The sequence below is a fragment of the Scardinius erythrophthalmus genome (genome assembly GCF_964197995.2).
Source record: "Scardinius erythrophthalmus genome assembly, chromosome: 21".
Lineage (NCBI taxonomy): Eukaryota > Metazoa > Chordata > Actinopteri > Cypriniformes > Leuciscidae > Scardinius > Scardinius erythrophthalmus.
This window is the reverse complement of record NC_138241.1, coordinates 28,440,332-28,460,107: the sequence shown is the minus strand read 5'-3', so window position 1 is coordinate 28,460,107 and position 19,776 is coordinate 28,440,332. Positions and strand designations below refer to the sequence as shown.

The 19,776-nt window shown below is 36.7% G+C and overlaps 1 protein-coding gene across 2 annotated transcripts in view; it reads right to left on the bottom strand.

The window, feature by feature from the left end:
• atrn (attractin) overlaps positions 1–19,776 on the bottom strand; it is a 101,172-nt gene that overhangs the window by 59,511 nt on the left and 21,885 nt on the right. For both annotated transcript variants that reach the window (XM_081351788.1, XM_081351789.1), the window contains exons 5-11: positions 16,339–16,541; positions 12,812–12,980; positions 12,624–12,714; positions 12,092–12,341; positions 9,855–10,038; positions 7,904–8,058; positions 4,369–4,453 (exon numbers count right to left, since the gene is read on the bottom strand). In XM_081351788.1, the coding sequence (XP_081207914.1) occupies positions 4,369–4,453; positions 7,904–8,058; positions 9,855–10,038; positions 12,092–12,341; positions 12,624–12,714; positions 12,812–12,980; positions 16,339–16,541 (1,137 nt within the window). The remainder of the gene's footprint in view (positions 1–4,368; positions 4,454–7,903; positions 8,059–9,854; positions 10,039–12,091; positions 12,342–12,623; positions 12,715–12,811; positions 12,981–16,338; positions 16,542–19,776) is intronic.

The following is a 19,776-nucleotide window of genomic DNA, read 5'->3' as shown; positions in this document are numbered from 1 at the left end:
GCACTTTTATGATGGATAGATGCACTTTTATGATGGACAGATGCACTTTTATGATGGATAGATGTACTTTTATGATGGATAGATATTTTGTTTATTTGTTTATTATTTAAGATCCCATTAGCTGAAAGTCTATGCAGTCAGCTAGTCTCCCTGGGATCCGCTCTAAAAATGTACATTATTACATAACAACAAAAACATTTCATCATAACAATTAACATATACATATTTCATATCGAAACCTACATACACAAACAAACACATACTCATACATACATACAATTTAATTTCAATTTATAATCAGAATAAATATAACATTATTATAATAACCTTGCTTAAAATAAAAATAACAAAACCTACATCAATAAAAAACACCTAACACCTTTTTTAAATGACAGCTTATTACAAAGCTGACGCACTTGAATGGGAACGTTATTCCAAATAACAATAGCTCTATACAATACTGTTTTCTTCATAAAATTAGTTTTTGGATAGGGGGTCGTTATATGACCATTATTTGCCTTTGTGGTGTCATGGTTATGCACGGAATTACAATACACTATTTGATTAAACAGAGTAATAGGCATTTTCATTTTCAATGTGTTATATATCATAGTACTCAAAGTAACTGTTATTCTTTGGTTTAAAGTGAGCCATGAAAGAGTAGAATACATCTGATCTCTACTTGTTTCAATTGAGCAGCCCAGAACAAGTCTTGCTGCTTTATTTTGTGCAACCTGAATTTTTGTCAAGTCCTTTTTTGATGCTGAGGACCACACCTCAGTGCAATATGACAAGTGACACAATATTAATGACTCTGTTACTATTTTTAAAGTTTTCTGATTCACATACTGACTGCATTTTTTTGTTACTGCAATGCCACATCCTATTCTGTTAACAATAGTATTTATGTGTTCTGTCCATGAAAGACTACTATCAATAACCAAACCCAATAGTTTAGCCTTTTCTACTGTTTGTATTCTTTGCCCGGCTAAATGTAACTTTAATTTTGGTTTAAGCATCAATTTTTGTTTTGATCCAACGATCATGCTTTTAGTTTTGGATATATTTAATACTAATTTGTTTCCACTAACCCACTTATACACTGAATCTAATTCTCTAGACAGAACCTGATTAAGTTTGTCACATGAATCTGAAGCATAGTAAACAGTTGAGTCATCAGCAAACATTGTCATTGACGCTGTTTTGACTGTTAAGGGCAAATCATTGATAAAAACCGAAAACAGAAGAGGACCTAAACAACTACCTTGTGGTAAACCACAAACTAAACTTTTATAATTAGATAAGGAACCGTTATAAACAACCAGCAAGATATGCTTTTATGATGGACAGATGCACTTTTATGATGGACAGATGCACTTTTATGATGGATGGATGTACTTTTATGATGGATAGATGCACTTTTATGATGGACAGATGCAGTTTTATGATGGATAGATGTACTTTTATGATGGATAGATACGCTTTTATGATGGATAGATATGCTTTTATGATGGACAGATGCACTTTTATGATGGACAGATGCACTTTTATGATGGATAGATGTACTTTTATGATGGATAGATGCACTTTTATGATGGACAGATGCAGTTTTATGATGGACAGATGCACTTTTATGATGGATAGATGTACTTTTATGATGGATAGATGCACTTTTATGATGACAGATGCACTTTTATGATGGATAGATGTACTTTTATGATGGATAGATATGCTTTTATGATGGACAGATGCACTTTTATGATGGACAGATGCACTTTTATGATGGATAGATGCACTTTGATGAAAAATATACCCACTGACTGTCATTATAAAGCTTGGAAGAGCCACGACACTTTTTAATATAACTCTGATTGTATTCTTCTGAAAGAAGAAAGTAATATACACCTAGGATGACGTCAGGGTGAGTAAATCATGGGCTAATTTCCCTTTTTGGGTGAACTATCCCTAGGACCATAGACATAAAATACAAATAGGACTACCAAATTGCCTATCACAGTTTTTGGCAAGTAAATCACGTGATGTGACACATCCTATTGACCCTGTTCACATTTCTTGGTTTCTCAGAAGTGTAAGGCATCATAGTTGGGTTAACTTCTATAGCAGTGAATGAAAGACTACATTAAACATATATTTTTGTGTTCCAATTTGCTCAAATAGCAAAAGAAAAACGCCACAACAGTGTTTTCACAACTTTCAAAACGAGTAAAAAAATAGATAATGGCAGTCGGAAGAAAGAAAGTTGTCAACTTTGTCACAGCCGTGCTATTAGAAACACCCTCACAGCAGCGTTAACTAGTTTTTGTGTAAATAATACAAATATAGTGTTATATGCGTAATTATATTTTATTATGACAGTATGTGGCAACATGTACGTTAAAAGCGCATCTTCTGCACTAAACAATAATATTGCAATATTCTAGACTCTTACATGTACCTAACGCCACACTTACACTACAGAAGACTGTAAAAAATATATTTTTGTATTTTCAAATTACAAATTACTTGTATTTTAATTAAATACTTTTTGATGTATTTGTGCCCATCTCTGGTTAAAGGTTGTCAGAAGAACTGCTCCATGCTACATAGGATGCCGTTGCTAGGGGTTGGCAACCAAATGTAGCAGGACACAGCATGCTGAAACACTAGAGAGCAGCGGTGATTCCGAAACAGCTAAACACTTTGTATAAACATTATTACAGAAATTAGTTATCACCCTGAATTGTAATCTGTTTGTCTGTTTCGTTTTTTTTTTTTTTTTTTTTTGGTACAAATTGCTACTTAATGTAACAGTTTTAATCAGTAAATACTTTTAAACCTACTCCACACATGACTCCTGTGTGTTTTAGTCTTTCAACATTTAGTTGTCAGTACCTTTGTCTCACACTCCAAACACCAGGATTGAACACTAACCAGCCTAACCCAAAATCCTCAAATCCCTTTTTTTATTTCAATAGAATAAATAAAGCTATCCCACTTGTGAAAGAATATTAGAAATAGACATTGCAATACAAATAATTGATATTGCATAAATATGCAAACGATATACTGTACATACAGAAACAGAGCAGTATACAATTAACACCAGTTAATGGTAAACTTCTTTCTTGGATCTTGTTTGAATTGACAGGCTATTATAGGCTTGAAATTGAATTCCCTCTAAATGTGTTATGGGCCATGAGGACTGTCTGGTTAGTAAAAAAAAATCAAAATATGATTTCATCCAGTAAAAATTAACTTTACATGGTAATTTGTTTATTGTAACAACAACAAAGGGAAAAGAATGCTACCGATTACAAATGGAATGTTCAATATTTTTTTCTTTTTTTTTGTCTACCTATGAATTAAGATACATTGTTAACTCTTACATTCTAATTACATGTATAATCAAGGCATCATATGAAAGCTTATCTTCCACTCTTTCTAAAGGTGTGCTCAGTTTGTTTCTAGCATAAAGTATCAGGGAGATATGGCTCACGATTCATGAATATAATTAAACCGTTTTAGCATGTTTGGGTGATTCTGGGAGTTAAAGCCGAATTTGAGGTAGCATTGTTTTGACCCTAATTACAAGTTTCCAGCAGCTTGTTGACCGGGTTGGCCACCCAGGTTGTGATCCTCAGACATCATAGATTTCATTTTTATATGACAACCTTTTACAGCAGCCCATGTCTGATTTCCTAAAAAACAGGTGTTTTGCCCCCTGGGTATATGTAAATAAAGGTGACTTGACGTTGTTTGGAAGCCTGTGCAATGATGTAGTTTCCTGACGGTGGGCAGTGCTCGGGGCGGAGACTGAAGGTGGTGACAGTAGTTCTGACGTCACATTTTTACGGATGGCACAACGGCTCGTGAAAAGGCACAGCAACTAAGTTTTTTTTTTTTTTGGTAATTAATGTAATTTATTACATGTGATGGCAAAGCTGAATTACAGTGTCACATGTTCCTTCAGAAATCATTCTATGTTGATTTTGGTGCTCAAGAAACATTTAGTATTATTATCATCATCATCATCGTTCAAAACAGTTGTTTGCTTAATATTTTTGTGGAAATCGTGATCCTTTTTTTCAGGATTCTTTGATGAATAGAAAGATCAAGAACAGCATTTATTTGAAAACATTACTTTTTATATCTATAGTCACAATTTATACATGTCTATAGTCACATTTGATCAAATCAATGCATCCCTGATTAATAAAATATTAATTTCTTAAAAAAAAAAAGCTTTGAACGGTAGTGCATATAACCCTAACTATTCCTTTACAATAGTGTACATAATGTTTAATCTACAATAAGCTATTATAAGTTAGGCTAGATCTTTACAGAGGAAATAAAAAACATTGAGATTACCCATTGTGATACACAGCAGAGTGGCCAAAGCGGTTGACATCATGATGAAGATCTGGATTGGGCAGTATTGTCCACTCATCACAAGCTAGAAAAGAGTAAAATGACAAACAGAGCGAATCTCATTTCAGACACATCCACCCACTGCTGCTGGAATACATTTTAGAGACATCACTATAGAGAAGATTGAGCTCATGAATATTAATTAGTTAAGACTAATCATTGCTCCGTAATCTCTACTAGCGTTACCCAATTAATATTCATAAGACCAACCTTCATCCTGGGGCTATACATAAATAAATGAGCTGTGAAGAAGTGCAGGGGCTATAAGGCAACTTAACTTGTACATTAAAACTAGGTAACAGTTTAATACCACAAATTTGGGATAAAAGTGAACGTTTCCAGTTCCCGCAGCTCTGCATCTTTGTAAAATAAACTTGCTGCATTTTCTGAGCTGAACCTTAAAGGGATAGTTCACCCTAAAATGAAAATTAAATCATCATTTACTCACCCTGGTGTGGGTCTAATGCAGTATGCAATTCTTTCTTTTTCAGACCACAAAAAGAGAAATGTAAAAAAAAAAAATTCCCGCTCGCATTTATCCGGAGATATTAACTTGACCAACGGCAAAGTTCAGGATTTTCATTAAATAAAATTTTGGTTTGTTTTTCACTAAACCCTATAATATACCCCCAGAACACTTTGAATATACGATACGTGTCACACGGGACCATTCTGTGTAACTTTTGCAGCTTTTTTTATTTTATTTCTTCTTTTGTGGTCTTAAAAAAAAGAAAGAATGGCATACAGCATTAGAAAAAAACCAGGAGGAGTAAAAGATGACTTCATTTTCATTTTGGAGTGAACTATCTCTTTAATATCACATCATCTCTTTCCTACATGTTAAATAGAATGAGTTGGCGGCTAATCTAACTGAAGTAAGAGAAGCATGAAGAGAAATGGCTGCTATTAGTGCAGTGTGTGTGTGACAAGTCACTGCCCTCTGCTGGCAACATTTCTGACAAATGGAATTCCGCATCCTTGTGTGGGCCAGTATAATTGAGTTCAGCTCGTAAGGACAGAGCAATTACCCTCAGGGCCGAGACAGGCCTCTACTTAATTACAGATTACCACAGCGCTAGCCTGCATCTCTAAAGAAAAGTTGGCATGGGAAGAACAAGAGAAAGAAATTTAGAAGAGGAGCGATATATAATGATGAATAAGCAAACACAGACACTTCTGATGCGTTTGAAGCTTCTTGTGTATTATATAGGCACTACAAACTTCTCAAAGACGCTCTATATTCCCACCCACGAATCATATTCTGCTTGCAGTGCATCTAGTCTGACATCACAGTATCCCTATTATCTACGTGAAAAGCGAATACCAGCAGACAGGCATGTCTACTACGATCCCTGGAGATTATAAAACTCAAATGTGTCACTCATAAAATAATGGCTTTAAGATCACGCATCTTTCTGCAAGAGCCCCCTGATGAGTGTATTTCAGTCTCTAATGGCTTGCTGCTACACGCACAGATATCCAATTATGCTTTCTGCGCAAGTGTCTCCTCTGCTGTTCAATATTGTGAAAGATAGACATATTATACTATATACGCAATAAGTAAGAGGATGCAGGAAGTCAATGGTATAGAACTTGAAAAGTTGTGGTAGGCTGACCAAAATTAAAACCATAATCATATACAATTTAGTTTTTCAGCTGGAAATTCAATTTGGGAAGGCCAATTTTTTAATATTCAGGGAATTGGCTGTGAAACGATTAATCGCATCCAAAATAAAAGTTTGTGTTTACATACTATATGTGTATGTACTGTGCAAAATTATTTTGTATATATAAATACACACACATGCATGTATACATTTAAGAAAAATTTGTTATTTATATATAAAATATTTATATTTATTTATAATACAAATTATAAATGAATTATATATATATATATATATATATATATATATATATATATATATATATATATATATATATATAAAGCAACTATTTCTTAAATTTATGCATGTGTGTATATTTATATATACAAAATAATTATGCACAGTACACACACAGATTATGTAAACACAAACTTTTATTTTGGATGCGATTAATCGCGATTAATCGTTTCACAGCCCTACTCCAATCTAAAAAAAAATTTTTGTTAAAGCGTCTTTATTTGGAACTTGATGGATGCAATATAACAGTGTTTATAAAAAAAGAACAAAAGCTCACAGCAAGACAAATGTGAAAACTCTGGTGCGATAAACATTGTTTTTTGAAAGAACGACTGTAAACGTGTCTGTTTAGATCAGTGGTTCTCAATTCCAGTCCTCATGACCCACTACTCTGCACATTTTGTATGTCTCTCTTATCTGACACACTCAGTTCAGTTCATGGAGTCTCTCCTAATGAGCTGATGATCTGGTTCAGGTGTGTTAAATAAGGGAGACATACAAAATGTGCAGAGCAGTGGGTCACGAGGACTGGAATTGAGAACCACTGGTTTAGATCAACATGAATAATCACAAAACATCATTGCAGCAGATTTTTTTTTATGGAGAGATGTTCTTATCTATTTTCCATCACACTGCTGAGAAAACTAGATAACCAATAAGATTTGAGCTTTTGGTCACTTCGGTTGCACTTTTGCCAAGATCCGCTGCTGGTCCAAAAAATTTGGTGCCGCTTATGCACTATCTATAAAACCAAGCGTCCGTAAACAGCAGAGATAAAAATCGAGAAATAGCTCTCTTGTTTCTGTACGCTTTTATTTGGTATTGTAAAGACAAAAATCATCAGTTTGAGAGAGATTGTTGGACTTCCTTTCTTTTCTGTGACAAGCAGGTGTCAGAAATGGAAAGTTGCGAACCACTTTGTGTACCGGGTTGACAGGGCTATTTCTGCAGGTCTATAAGTGCCACCTACTGTCACAAAGTGAACTTGCATTTTCATTCAGCCAGCATGTTGGTTTTTATACATTTGGCTGAACAGACACACTGCATGCGAAAATCAGACCGAATTTTTGCGCCGAACATCTAAGTTGGTGTATATACATATACTTCGGCTGTCTGTGATGGTCTCAATTTTTGAGACGGTGCGCGTACAACAGCACATGCACAAGTTGAATGTTGAGATAGAAGAGCCCACTAGGTGGCAACACACAGTTGTGATGTACTGTGCAGTAGCCGAAGAGAATGTGCAAAGAGCAACACAAAACCGTAAACAAAGTAGCATATCCTTATCCAACGTTTTTGTTTTGATTCTTGTTTTAAACTTGGGAAGTAATGGCGGATACGCTACTTTTCTTCTTCTATCATCGCTGCCCTCTGACGTCTAGTACAAAAAAAAGTTAATGTACTGGGCATGTGTCGTATGCGTCCATCTGTGCTAATCCGTGGTTGAGTATACTGTAAAAAACTGTGCAGACACGACTGTACGCAAGATGGAGGATAATGCGAATGCTACACAGAAGTACAGGAGATGTGTGATTTGAATATTCAGGTGACAAAGACTGTTTGGTACTCACCCAGGTTGTATGCTATAAAATCTGAGGAGAAGCACTTCGCTCCGTGGCTCATTGAAGTGTCATTGTGTGTGTTCCCTCCAAACACCAATATGTTCCCGCCAACGATCACCGACGTGTGGAGGTAACGGAAAAAACCACTGTCCCTCAGAATCAACCTACAGGTCAATTAAGCAACATCATCAGCGGAAACAAGAGAAAGCAACAGAACAAAGTCGAATTATGTTCAGAATAGCGCACTAGCATACTACACACTATTTGTAGTATAGATCATGTACACTGTACCATGTGCAAGCTTTCTGTATGAATGTACACTACCTTTCAAAAGTTTGGTAAGATTTTAAGTGTTTTTAAAAAGCTCTCTTTGCTCACCAAAGCTTTGCTTATTTTATCAAAATACAGTAAAAACAATACAATGAAATATTAAAATAAAAAATTAAACTTTTTTTTACCATTTTTTTTATACATATTTTAAAACGTAAGCCCAATTCATTCTGCTGATTTGCAGCTCAAGAAACATTATTATTATCAATATTTTTTGTCAAAACCTTGAAACCTTGTTTTTTTCACCACAGGACTCATGAATAGTATTAATATAGATTTTAATACAGCGTCAGCATATGAGGCTATCTTCATGACAAAAACAGAGCTACAAATCTACAAGAGTTGCATAATTACAAAAAACACAGCAGTTAATATTAATGTAAAAGTACTAATAAAGATGTTTTACATTAAAGGGTTAGTTCACCCAAAAATGAAAATTCTGTCAGTAATTACTCACCCTCATGTTGTTCCAACCGCGTAAGACCTTCGTTCATCTTCGGAACACAAATTAAGATATTTTTGATGAAATCTGAGCCATGTCTCACTCCTCCATAGGCTTCTATGTGACCGAAACTTGCTGGCCCAGAAAAGTTATTAAAGAGTTTGTTAATATAGTCCAAGTAACTCCAGTGGCTCAATCTTAAGTATATCAAGCGACGAGAATACTTTTTGTGCGCAAATACAAACAAAAATAACGACTTTATTCCACTATTCATTTCCTTCTCTCTGGACCTCTAGTTGGTTCGCGTAGTGTTTTTGCGCAGCGCGTCTGTGTTACACGTCACCACGTAGGCTCACTATTGGCCGACGCCGGTCATGTGTGTGATGCGTGATGACGTGCAACACAGACGCGCAGCGCAAAAACACTACGAGGCCCAGAGAGAAGGAAATGAAAAGTAGAATAAAGTCGTTATTTTTGTTTGTTTTTGCGCACAAAAAGTATTCTCGTCGCTTGATATACTTAAGATTGAGCCACTGGAGTTACTTGGACTATATTAACGATCTCTTTAATAACTTTTCTGGGCCAGCAAGTTTCGGTCACATAGAAGCCTATGGAGGAGTGAGACATGGCTCAGATTTCATCAAAAATATCTTAATTTGTGTTCCGAAGATGAACGAAGGTCTTACGCGGTTGGAACAACATGAGGGTGAGAAATTACTGACAGAATTTTCATTTTTGGGTGAACTAACCCTTTAACATATGGTAAAAATTATAAAATCTTTTCTGGTAAAATCTCACTAAACAAGTTCTTTAATGAATTCGAAGTTCAAAAGAACAGCATTTTTTTTAAAGAAACATTTTGTAACTGTCTTTACTGTCACTTTTGATTAATCTAATGCACCCTTGTTGAATAATTTTTTTTTTTTTTTTTATCTTATCTCAAACATTTGAACAGTACTGTATTCAATTTCTAGTGTGCTGAATCAGTAATATTTCAATGAGGTAATATTTTATGATATTATTGTTTCATTTAATTGTAAGAGTTATATTTTTTCTTTTTCACAGTATTAGTGCAAATGCAAAATAAGCAAGTCAATTTTAAGCATAGCCTTAAAATGATCATAATCATGATTGAAGTCAAAATGCAGTCAGTGTTGAAATTAAAAGGTGTAATGCCACTCAACGCACCACATTTTGTTGTCCACATCATAGCGGTACAGGTCTCCGGCCAGGCCATACTTATTGGCGCTGAAAGCTTTGTAGCCTCCATGGATGTAAATGGAGCGTGTTTGAGGGTCGTACACACTGCTGTGCCCATAGCCACCCTGAACCAGCGCCCCACGAGTCTCTAAAACATTCCATGTATTCTTTACTGCAAAGGGAACAGTGAAAAGTATGAGAGTTAGTGAAGGAAGAAACATAAGAAATAGTTCTAAATATTTTTGATGTTGCTCTTTCATTACAACACCAGAGGGCAGTAGAGTTCAAAATACAATTACTGCTAACAAGGCCAGGACAGGGATAACTGTCACTGTGAAGGACTACATCAGAATCTATAAGGTTTTGATTCAAATGACTAATTGACCCTTCGCTAAGCCACGCCCGAAAACCGCCACAGGCCAATCGTGGCTTAGCAACCGTAACTAGGCTCGGGAGGTCTGGCAAGCTTTCGAGCGAGGGAAACATGCCGAAGTGGTGTGCGTATGGATTGTGCAAATCTGATACCCGGTATCCTAAAAGTTTGGACGGGGTGGTGGATTTTGTTCCCTTCCCGAAACCTAAAACCCAAGGGGAGAAATGCCGGGCGTCATCTTCATTTATATAGCGCTTTTAACAATGTAGATTGTTCAAAAGCAGCTTTACATTGATAATAGGAAATTAAAAGTAAAGTGTTTTGGCTTTATAGCAGCTCTAGAATAAAGTTATTGTCCAGCTCGTGGATCAAGCAGTGTGATTAAAGGCAAGACGGAGGCTCACTGACATAATTTAACATTACTTAAAAATATATTTCAGCATTTTGTTAATCGACGGCCAAACTAGTAACGTTACCCCAATCCGATCATGACTCTCCCGGTGTTAGTTCTAGAAAAAGTAAAAGGTAACGTTAGTTAGTAAAAGCAGGGAACATCACGGGGCTTGCCTGAGATCTCCAAGGAAAAGGTTGGTATGCAAACTTAATCAGTTCATAACAGTAGTCACTTATATGACCCACGACGTGTGAGCAGTAACGTTAGCCTGGCGCACTACAAATATAAGCGGGAGATCGTTATCATTGCAAAGTGGTCAGGCTAATGTCTTGTGTTTATTCCACAATACATATGGATAAGCTGTTTGATTTATAAATATTAGAATATTTTCACATTTCATTTACCCTGCTGGCTCAATTTGTGTGTTTCCCATTTGAATGGTCAGTGTATGAGGCGGCTGCTGCTTGCGCTGGGACCTAACGTTATAGACTTTAGCTTCAATTTTGATGAAATTATTCTCTAATCGTTTGCATATTATGTCGTGGATATAGCCCTTGAATGCATACTGCAGTCTTGCTCTCTCATATTTTCACCTGTTCGCCAAAAATGACTAATTATCTCCTTAGGAATGTCTGAAACCAGTGCATACATACTGTAATAGACGTGCCAGGCGCAAAAGCTTGACAGGCGTAGCAACAGTAACTAAGGAGGGCGGGGCTTAGCGAAGGGTCAATTGAATAAATGCTTGTTTTCCCTAGCTGTAGTTTTTTAAGTTAATTTCAAATCACACTAGCATCCATTCACTGTTATATAAACCAAAAGGTGAAAACTAGCTTGTCTCCTCTCCCTTGCACAAATGATAAACAATCGATAATGATTAATTTTCCAACTGCAAAACATTTAACGCAAATTGAAAAATAATTTCAAAAAGGGGCCTTATTTTAATTTTAGTCACATTTTATTTGAACATAGTCAGTCTATGCGGTACCCAGCGGTCTGATTCATCAGACAGAAACTGGGTCACAACTGTTCACTGTGACTTTCAGTCGAGGACAGCACTCAATTTTCTGAAAAGGATTATGGTGCTTTCACATGGGATGATGAATTCTTCCTTTCAAACAGCTAGACTGAATGAAACGGGTGTCCTGGGGCCTGTTTTTAAAAGGTACTTTTTTTTTTTTTTTTCAAAAAGAAGGGATTTTTTACATGCCATCTTAAAAATGTGACGTGCATGATGCTGAAAAAAAAGGAAAATATGAGGCATGTATATGAAAAGTACTTGGATGATTTATCTGTCAAGTAGGGCTGACTTAAAATCTCAATTGTGACTATATTTGAGAAATCCTATCTATCCATCTATCTTTTTTTACAGACAGCAAAATGATCACAATAATAATGTAAATATTTCAATGTCTCTCCATGTCTTGTACTTTAACATCAGTACTGCGTGCTACTGACCAATGTCGTATTGCTGCACTCGGCTGATGTATCCATAAAGAGGGCAGTGTCCGAAGACGACCAGTATGACGGGCTCCGATCCATCGAGACTGAGCTGGACGGTGTGTGCAGAGTGGCCCACGACTGCATACTGTTCTTTAGCATTCGGATTTTGCAAAACCCACGACTGGTTCCGCGTGTGGAACACCCACAGTTCGGATGTCACGTTTCCTGTGGAGTCAATCTTCCCACCGTACATGTAGATTTTATCCTGTATGCATACACACAAATAACTTAAGAGATCAGAGAGAAACAGGTCTCAGTTCAATGTGTGTTCAGAATAAATACACCAGGCTTGCACATTAAAAAACATGAAATATGAAATGTACTGTATACTGAAGGTATAATCTAAAACTAGAAGATGAAAGCATTAAAACTAGCCTTAAATAAGCCTGGAAGACAATTAATAATCATTTTGGCTTTGTCTAGACATTATAATGAAGATTTTAGAGTAGAAGAACACTATTCAACATCATCTCATCCATTAACAAACCTCATGCAGTGAGAGAGAATGACCGTAGCGTCCAGTTATAGAGTTGACGGACCGGTTTAACGACATCCAGCTTTGAGAGGAGATGTTGAACCTGAGCCACAGTAAAGGAGTAAGTGAAACTCAGAGTCAGTAAAGTTATTATCCTATAATGTGTCCGTGTGTGTGTGTGTGTGTGTGTGTGTACTCACGCAGTCACCATCTGGTAGTGTGTGTAGTTGAACACATGTCCACCTATCACCCACATCACGTCTTCATGAACCACAGCCTTGTGGGACGCCCGCGCCAAGCCACGGCTGCTGTATTCCTCGCGTGTCCAGAACGAAACATTTCCTGGTACAGTTATTGAACAGTCCAGACCTAAAATACACACACGTTCTGACTGTTACTAGGGCAGGGTAAGCTAATTAATTAACATTGAGTGGAACAACAGTATTTGTGTATTTCTTGCTAACTTTCAGACCAGTTATTTGTGATTAAAAGACCATATTTGGATTTTCATTTATAGGAATGTTATTACATATTATTCCTATGATAACAAATCAGCTTTTATTACTGTTGACTAACTTACTGTTTTTACTCTATTTTTTTTTTTATCAAATAACTTCAGTCAGTGTGAGAGAATTTTTAACTTATGTTTATTATGAATATTCACTATATTTCTCAGTCCAAGCTGATACTTTGCCAAACAAGTCATTTACTCTTATTAAACATGCAGTTTTTGCTTTGAATGGAACATTATGTAAATCAAACACAAAATGTACATTAGTAATCAAGCAGTGAAAGTCAACTTTAATTTTATGTTCTTAAAAAAAAACATGGCTAATTGACTAAATTTACAGAAATATAAAACACTAAAACAGAAGATACACAAGAGGGCTGTGCTTGAAAACGTTTAAAACGACAGGAAACCAGGAAGGAACTTGAAAGATGAGTCAGCCCTGAGTGCGGCTCAACCTGTTGTTCACAGATGGGCAATTATACACTTCCACAGATCTGTGCCTCTGACGGGAGAGAAAGAGGAAGAGACAGAGATAGATGGAAAGAGCTCAGATACCCACACATGGCTCAGTAGGCAGCAGTGTTCTCCTTAAGACTAAGGTTCAGTGGCTCCAAGTCATATTTAACAATTACAATAAAAAAAGTTCATGTCTTCGTCAACCTCGTGATTACAAGTTGGAAACTCACAATTATGAAACCTCAGACTTGTGATGTAATATATAAAGAGTCAGAATGGCAGCGGCCTCAACGGCTATAGTAAGTTAGGAAGAACTCATACGTTTCATTTTACATTTTACTGTAGCTGATGCTACATGATTTACTTTTCTTTGGTAAACAGTTCGGGAGAGCAAACAGAGGTGAACTAATGTAGTTGTGAATGAGAGACACTTGCACGGCATACCGGTCGAGTCCCACGAAAGAACCTCAGAAGAGCGAGCGAGAGCCAGGCCTGGGACATTTACAGGTCTTGGACATTTACATTGCTGTTTTATTATGTTTATATGCGGCAGTCGGCATCCTCCTTCCCTGAACCTTGAGCTTTGCTACAGTAGTGATAAAATAATTCAATGGTCATCAATCATAGGTCCATTTAGATGTTATAAGCATTGCCATAGAAACAATTACTGAGTCTGAGGTGATGATTAGGTGTTTCAAGAGGCAAAAAATAAGTTTAGCACAGATATAATTTCATTGCCTGCTGAGCTTTATGCACCGTCGCTTGGCTGAGATCGTCCTCTGTCGCTTTCTCTCACACACACACGCTCTCACCGAGAGAGAAAGCGAGACGCTTTTACACGTCACGTAAAGATAATTGCTAGATCTAAATGCAGGGCTTGACAGGACTGCCTGATGACCCGATCGGACCAGTGCTGCATTGTCATTAAAGTTTATCATTTGCACGTGTTTTTTAGCCTTGCCTATTTAAACATTCAAGCACAAGAAGACCGAAAGATAACTCGCACGTGTCTGACATAAACCCCAGAAATCCTGATTTGAGCCCTTTCACATCTTGAGCTTGAACAGACAATTTCACACAAAATGATGTAAAAATTACTGTCGTTGTGTGTATCCTAGTAAACATAATCGGTCATGTCTGAATGTAAGTGAATGTAAACAGGCGAGATAGAAAATGCATGTTTAACAGTATCAGTATTTTGGATCTGTGCAGTGTCTTAAAGTGACAGCAGCCTAATATGCCTGCCTCAGTCTTTGTTTATTAATGTTAACAAAAAAATCAATCACTCAATGCTCGTGACTGAATAACTTCTGTAACTTTAATAAGAACTAATAAAAATCTTAATTTAATAAAAAATTTATTTATACAGTGAAGACTATGCAGTGTTCTTTTACATTTGATTACTTTATTCAATTTCTGTACCTAATGTGTATCTAACTACTGTTAAGGCCCCGATTTACTCACAGCGAAGTTCTTTTTCGTTCTTCGCTTGGGGGTAAAACGAAGTTGGAAATACGTGACCAGCGATATATACCGTTATCAAACATCTGATGACGCCCACACTGCTGAGAGCGATGTTAATATGAATATGTAAATATGTGCTGCGTGCATTCCTCTCTCAAAAACAAAACAAGCACAAAACAGCATTTTTTTAGAAGTATAAGAAAAGCATTTGATCGAGCTCTGCACTCAATACAATAAATTGCTTAAAATCAAGCGGCTTTATCATATTAAACACCTACCTTTTTCGTAATCACCACGGACCAACGGTAGTACAAAGGTGTTTACCAGCTGGAGCAAACTTTTACGGAAAGTTTGCTTTGGCAAGCCGTTTCCAACTCCAAACGAACTTTGTTTTGACCTGATTTTGTTTGAAATGATGTCACATCAGTTTGTTCGTCGATTTCGCTTGAAGTATCGGGGCCCTTAGATCTACCTGAAAAGCACTGTATATGTAATTTTTATCTTTGTTATATTGTGTTTATTTGTACTACTGCAATGTTTGTAGTTTGATTATTTGTTCTCATTACAGACTGTTTATGTGTCCTAGTTTGAAATTTATATTTTATATGTCTATTTCTTTCATTTGATTCTTCTTGCATTCCATGCAAAAAGTCTGGAGAGTCTAGCCAATGGCGACTCAAGCTTCAGTGTGTCCGTATAGGGATGCGGTCTGTGTCATGTTTTGGTGCTGGCAGGATTAGTTGTCTAGCACTCTTTGTACTACTTGTTGATAAATGTGTGCTAAAATTGACATTTTTATGGACATTTTATTAGGACACACTTTTTAAACTCGAAGACCTTAAACCGCCATGGTTATTTTTGCAAATTTGGCTTATCGGAACTCATCAGATTAAGCCAAGTATTAGAACATAAGCATTTTACCAAAACACAGCCCTAGGACAAACAGTCTCAGTACATGGAGTACAATCTTTCAAGCAAACCCAAACAAAACTAGAGGCAGAGAGATTGAGACAAAGATCTGTAGTCAGAACTGTGAGAGGCGAAGGGGAAGAGAGGCAGGAAACAATTATGGAACCAAAAAGGATCTACGCATTCCAAGAACTGTGGGTGAATTACAAAACATTTACAAACTAAACTGATGATGAACAGATTCCTTATGACTCTTAATAGTGATTTTAACTCGCTCTCAAAAATTCCTGAAATGACTCGCTCTTTAGTTTTTTAGTTTTTTTTTGTCCAGTTGTGTTTTGAGGAGCTTATGGTCATTTCTATGTTTCTACACAAGCTACGCCTTACCTTGCCACCCTGGTTTGCATTGGCATCGTTTGGCGCTGCTTTCACACTGTCCCCGGAGAGGGAAGCCACAGTCAGAAGAGCAGTAGGGCACATCACAGGCCTGTCCTTTCCAGCCATCCTCACATACACACTGCACAGACTCACTGGAATTCCCCACCCGACACTCCCCACGGTCAGAGCAGTTATTGGGGCATGTATTCAACCTGGGTAGAGCAGAAAGAAATGTCATATCGGTGTTGGTATAGCATTGTTTGGACAACCTAGTCAACCTCCTGCTAACAGCTTATTACAGGTAGCCCAACCCCAAACTCAAACTCACGAGATTGATCGAGATAGTTGACATGTCAGACTGCTCAAAAAGAGCAATGTTTTGATAGAGCCGCAGTGAGAACAGTGCTGCCTGCCAAGGTTATTTTCGTAAACGAAAACTGAAACTAAGACTAAAACTATTGGTCAAAAAACATTTTCGTAAACTGAAATAAAATAGAAATTTCAACATTAATGAAAAACTAAAACTAAACGAAACTAACAACGTTACTGAAAAACTAACTGAAACAAAATAATAATTAGCAGAAATAAATAATCGTTTTCGTAATTAATAAGCTCTCCTAAATAAGCCTACCGGAAAATCACCTTTTTTCCATTCCACTGTGCTACTTTATTTTCCAATGACCGTTGCGCTTGAGTCTCGCGTCTTCTGCAGCATCACGTGCATGACACAACGCTCTAAAAACGCAGCACTCAAGTTCAAATAAGTTCAACTTTTAAAAGATGCATATCGAGACCGCGTCTTTTTTTCTCGCCGCTTGATAAACTTAAGATTGAGCCACTGATGTCACGTGGACTACTTTGATGATGTCTGCATTGCCTTTCTGGACATGGACAGTATGCCGTCCATTGACTTTCAATGGAGGAACAGAAAGCTCTCGGACTAAATCTACAATATCTTAAACTGTGTTCCGAGGATGAACGGAGGTCTTACGGGCTTGGAACGTCATGAGGTGGAGTCATTAATGACATAATTTTCATTTTTGGGTGAACTAACCCTTTAAGAGGTTTTCACAAGAGTTAAATGTAAACTGCAAACATTAAACTTTGCTGAAATTAAATGTCTTTAACTGGAAGTGTTCTGTTAACTCTGCTAAACTATAATTACTAAAACTAAAACTGAAACTAAATATATAAAAACTAAATAGAAATGTGTTCACAAAATAAAAACTAAACTAAAACTAACAAAACCATTAATGAAACTAACTAAAACTAAACTGAAATTTGAAAATGATATTAAAATAAAAACTAATTTAAAAATGCAAAACTATAATAACCTTGCTGCCTGCTATGGTTAACTAGGGCTGCACACCATCAAAGTTGCGAATTTAACTTGCACAATATTGGAATATTGCATAAAACACTTGCGAATAAAGCACTTTCCATCCCATGTGTTTAAAGAGAACAAAACCGTCACATCCTGGGAAAATGGAAGTTGCTGCAATCGGGGAAGCCACTGTAGCTCTTTATTCCTATCATAAATCACCAGTGCGCAGACGAAACACAAATGCTCTCATACTATCTTGCGTTTGGGAACGCAATCTTCTGAGACACTTCTGAGAGATCATTATTCCAAATCATTCTGATGAGATACTTTGGCTCAGGCATTTCTTATTTCAAACCAACATCTGAGATGCTGTGCAATGAAATTGGTCCGCTGGTTAGTTCAGTTATCCAATCACATCCTCTGTCGAGGAAAACTCAAGTGAGTTTTTCATTGTATATCGAGGGATTTATTTGGTAAATGCGTTTCCATCGTAGTTTATGCATGTCTTTTCGTATATATATATATATATATATATATATATATATATATATATATATATATATATATATTAGGGCTGTCAATCGATTAAAAATTTTAATCGCGATTAATCGCGTGATTGTCATGAGTTAACTCGCGATTAATCGCATTTAATCGCACATTTTTTATTTGTTCTAAATATACCTTAAATTTATACTTTTCAAGTTTGTAATACTCTAATCAACGTGGGCATTGATAAATATAGATGCTTTATGCAAATGTATGTTTATTATTAAAACCATAGTCAATATAGCATGAAGACGAGACATGTTTCAAAGGTCATAGATGTTTTTCAAAGAACTTGTTCATGTCTATTAGACACATGTAGAAAGAACAAAGAAATACCAGGTTCCCATTACTTCTCTTCTTTGCACTGAGCAATTTACTAACACAAAAATGTTTAGATTTTTGCATGACAGGGCAGCTCTTCTGAAAATGCTAAATGTACATTTAGCATTTATTATTACATTGTAGTTTGTCTCTCTCTGTGCCCATTTTGATGAAGCTAAATTATCAATACATTCTCAATAAAACGTATATTTTACTGTTTCTGTTGTCAAACAACGGAATGAATTTGAAATGGTGACTGAAACGCGACCAAATAAACATAACCAGCTCTCCCTTCCAAGACGTTAATCTGCACAAAAATTCTGATAATCGAGCCGTCGTCTGGTGAAATCAAATACACATAAGCTAATATCCGTGCTCTGATTTCGGCTATATTTGCAAAATTAGAGAAGCAACATAATATCTGTGTTTAACTGAATTAAAGCGCTGCTCCTCCGCGTGAGACGCAGAGAGAGAGCGAGAGATAGAGAGAGAGAGAGCGAGAGAGAGAGAGGCGCGCGCGCGTGCTGAGAGGGCAGTACCGGCGGTACCGGTATATTCTCAGAAACTAAATAAGGTTTGGGCGCTTTGTTGAAGGGAAAAAAATCGCTAAAGGGGTCTGCAATGTCGCTAAGTTGCCAACACTGTGTATCTCCATTTCTCCATATAGGGGTTGGGTCACGGGTCAAACTAAATACGCGCTGCGTTAATCGAGCGTTAAAAAAATTAGTGCCGTTAATATGATTTTGCGTTAACGCGTTATTAACGCGCTAAATTCACCTTTGGCTAAGCCACGCCCTAGAATGTAGATTGACCAATCACAGCGCAGCCAAGAACGAGCTCCGACAGAGGTCCGACACTTTTTCACAGCGCTCCATTGACTTTAACGCAGGCGTCTCATATTTTTGGTCTTGGCAGGCTATTACCGTCGTAGTTTTATCAAAAATATGGTTAAACGTTGTGCCTGGGGCATTTGTAACACAGATACGCGTTTCCCAGAGAGGTTGGAGGGGGGTGTCCGTTTTTTTCCCTTCCCAAAACCGATTTCAAATCCTGACAAGTGTCGTCTTTGGATTAAACTGTGTGTGTGGACGTCCTCACAGTCAGCTAAACCCCTCAAGGATCAACAAGCACACTTTTGTGTGCTCTAAGGTAAATTTAGATTTTAACCTTACTGTAAAGTTATACTAGTTAGACAGTTATGCTGTTTGTTTTAGCTAACTTTGTTATTCAAGATACAAACACCTAACGTTAACGTT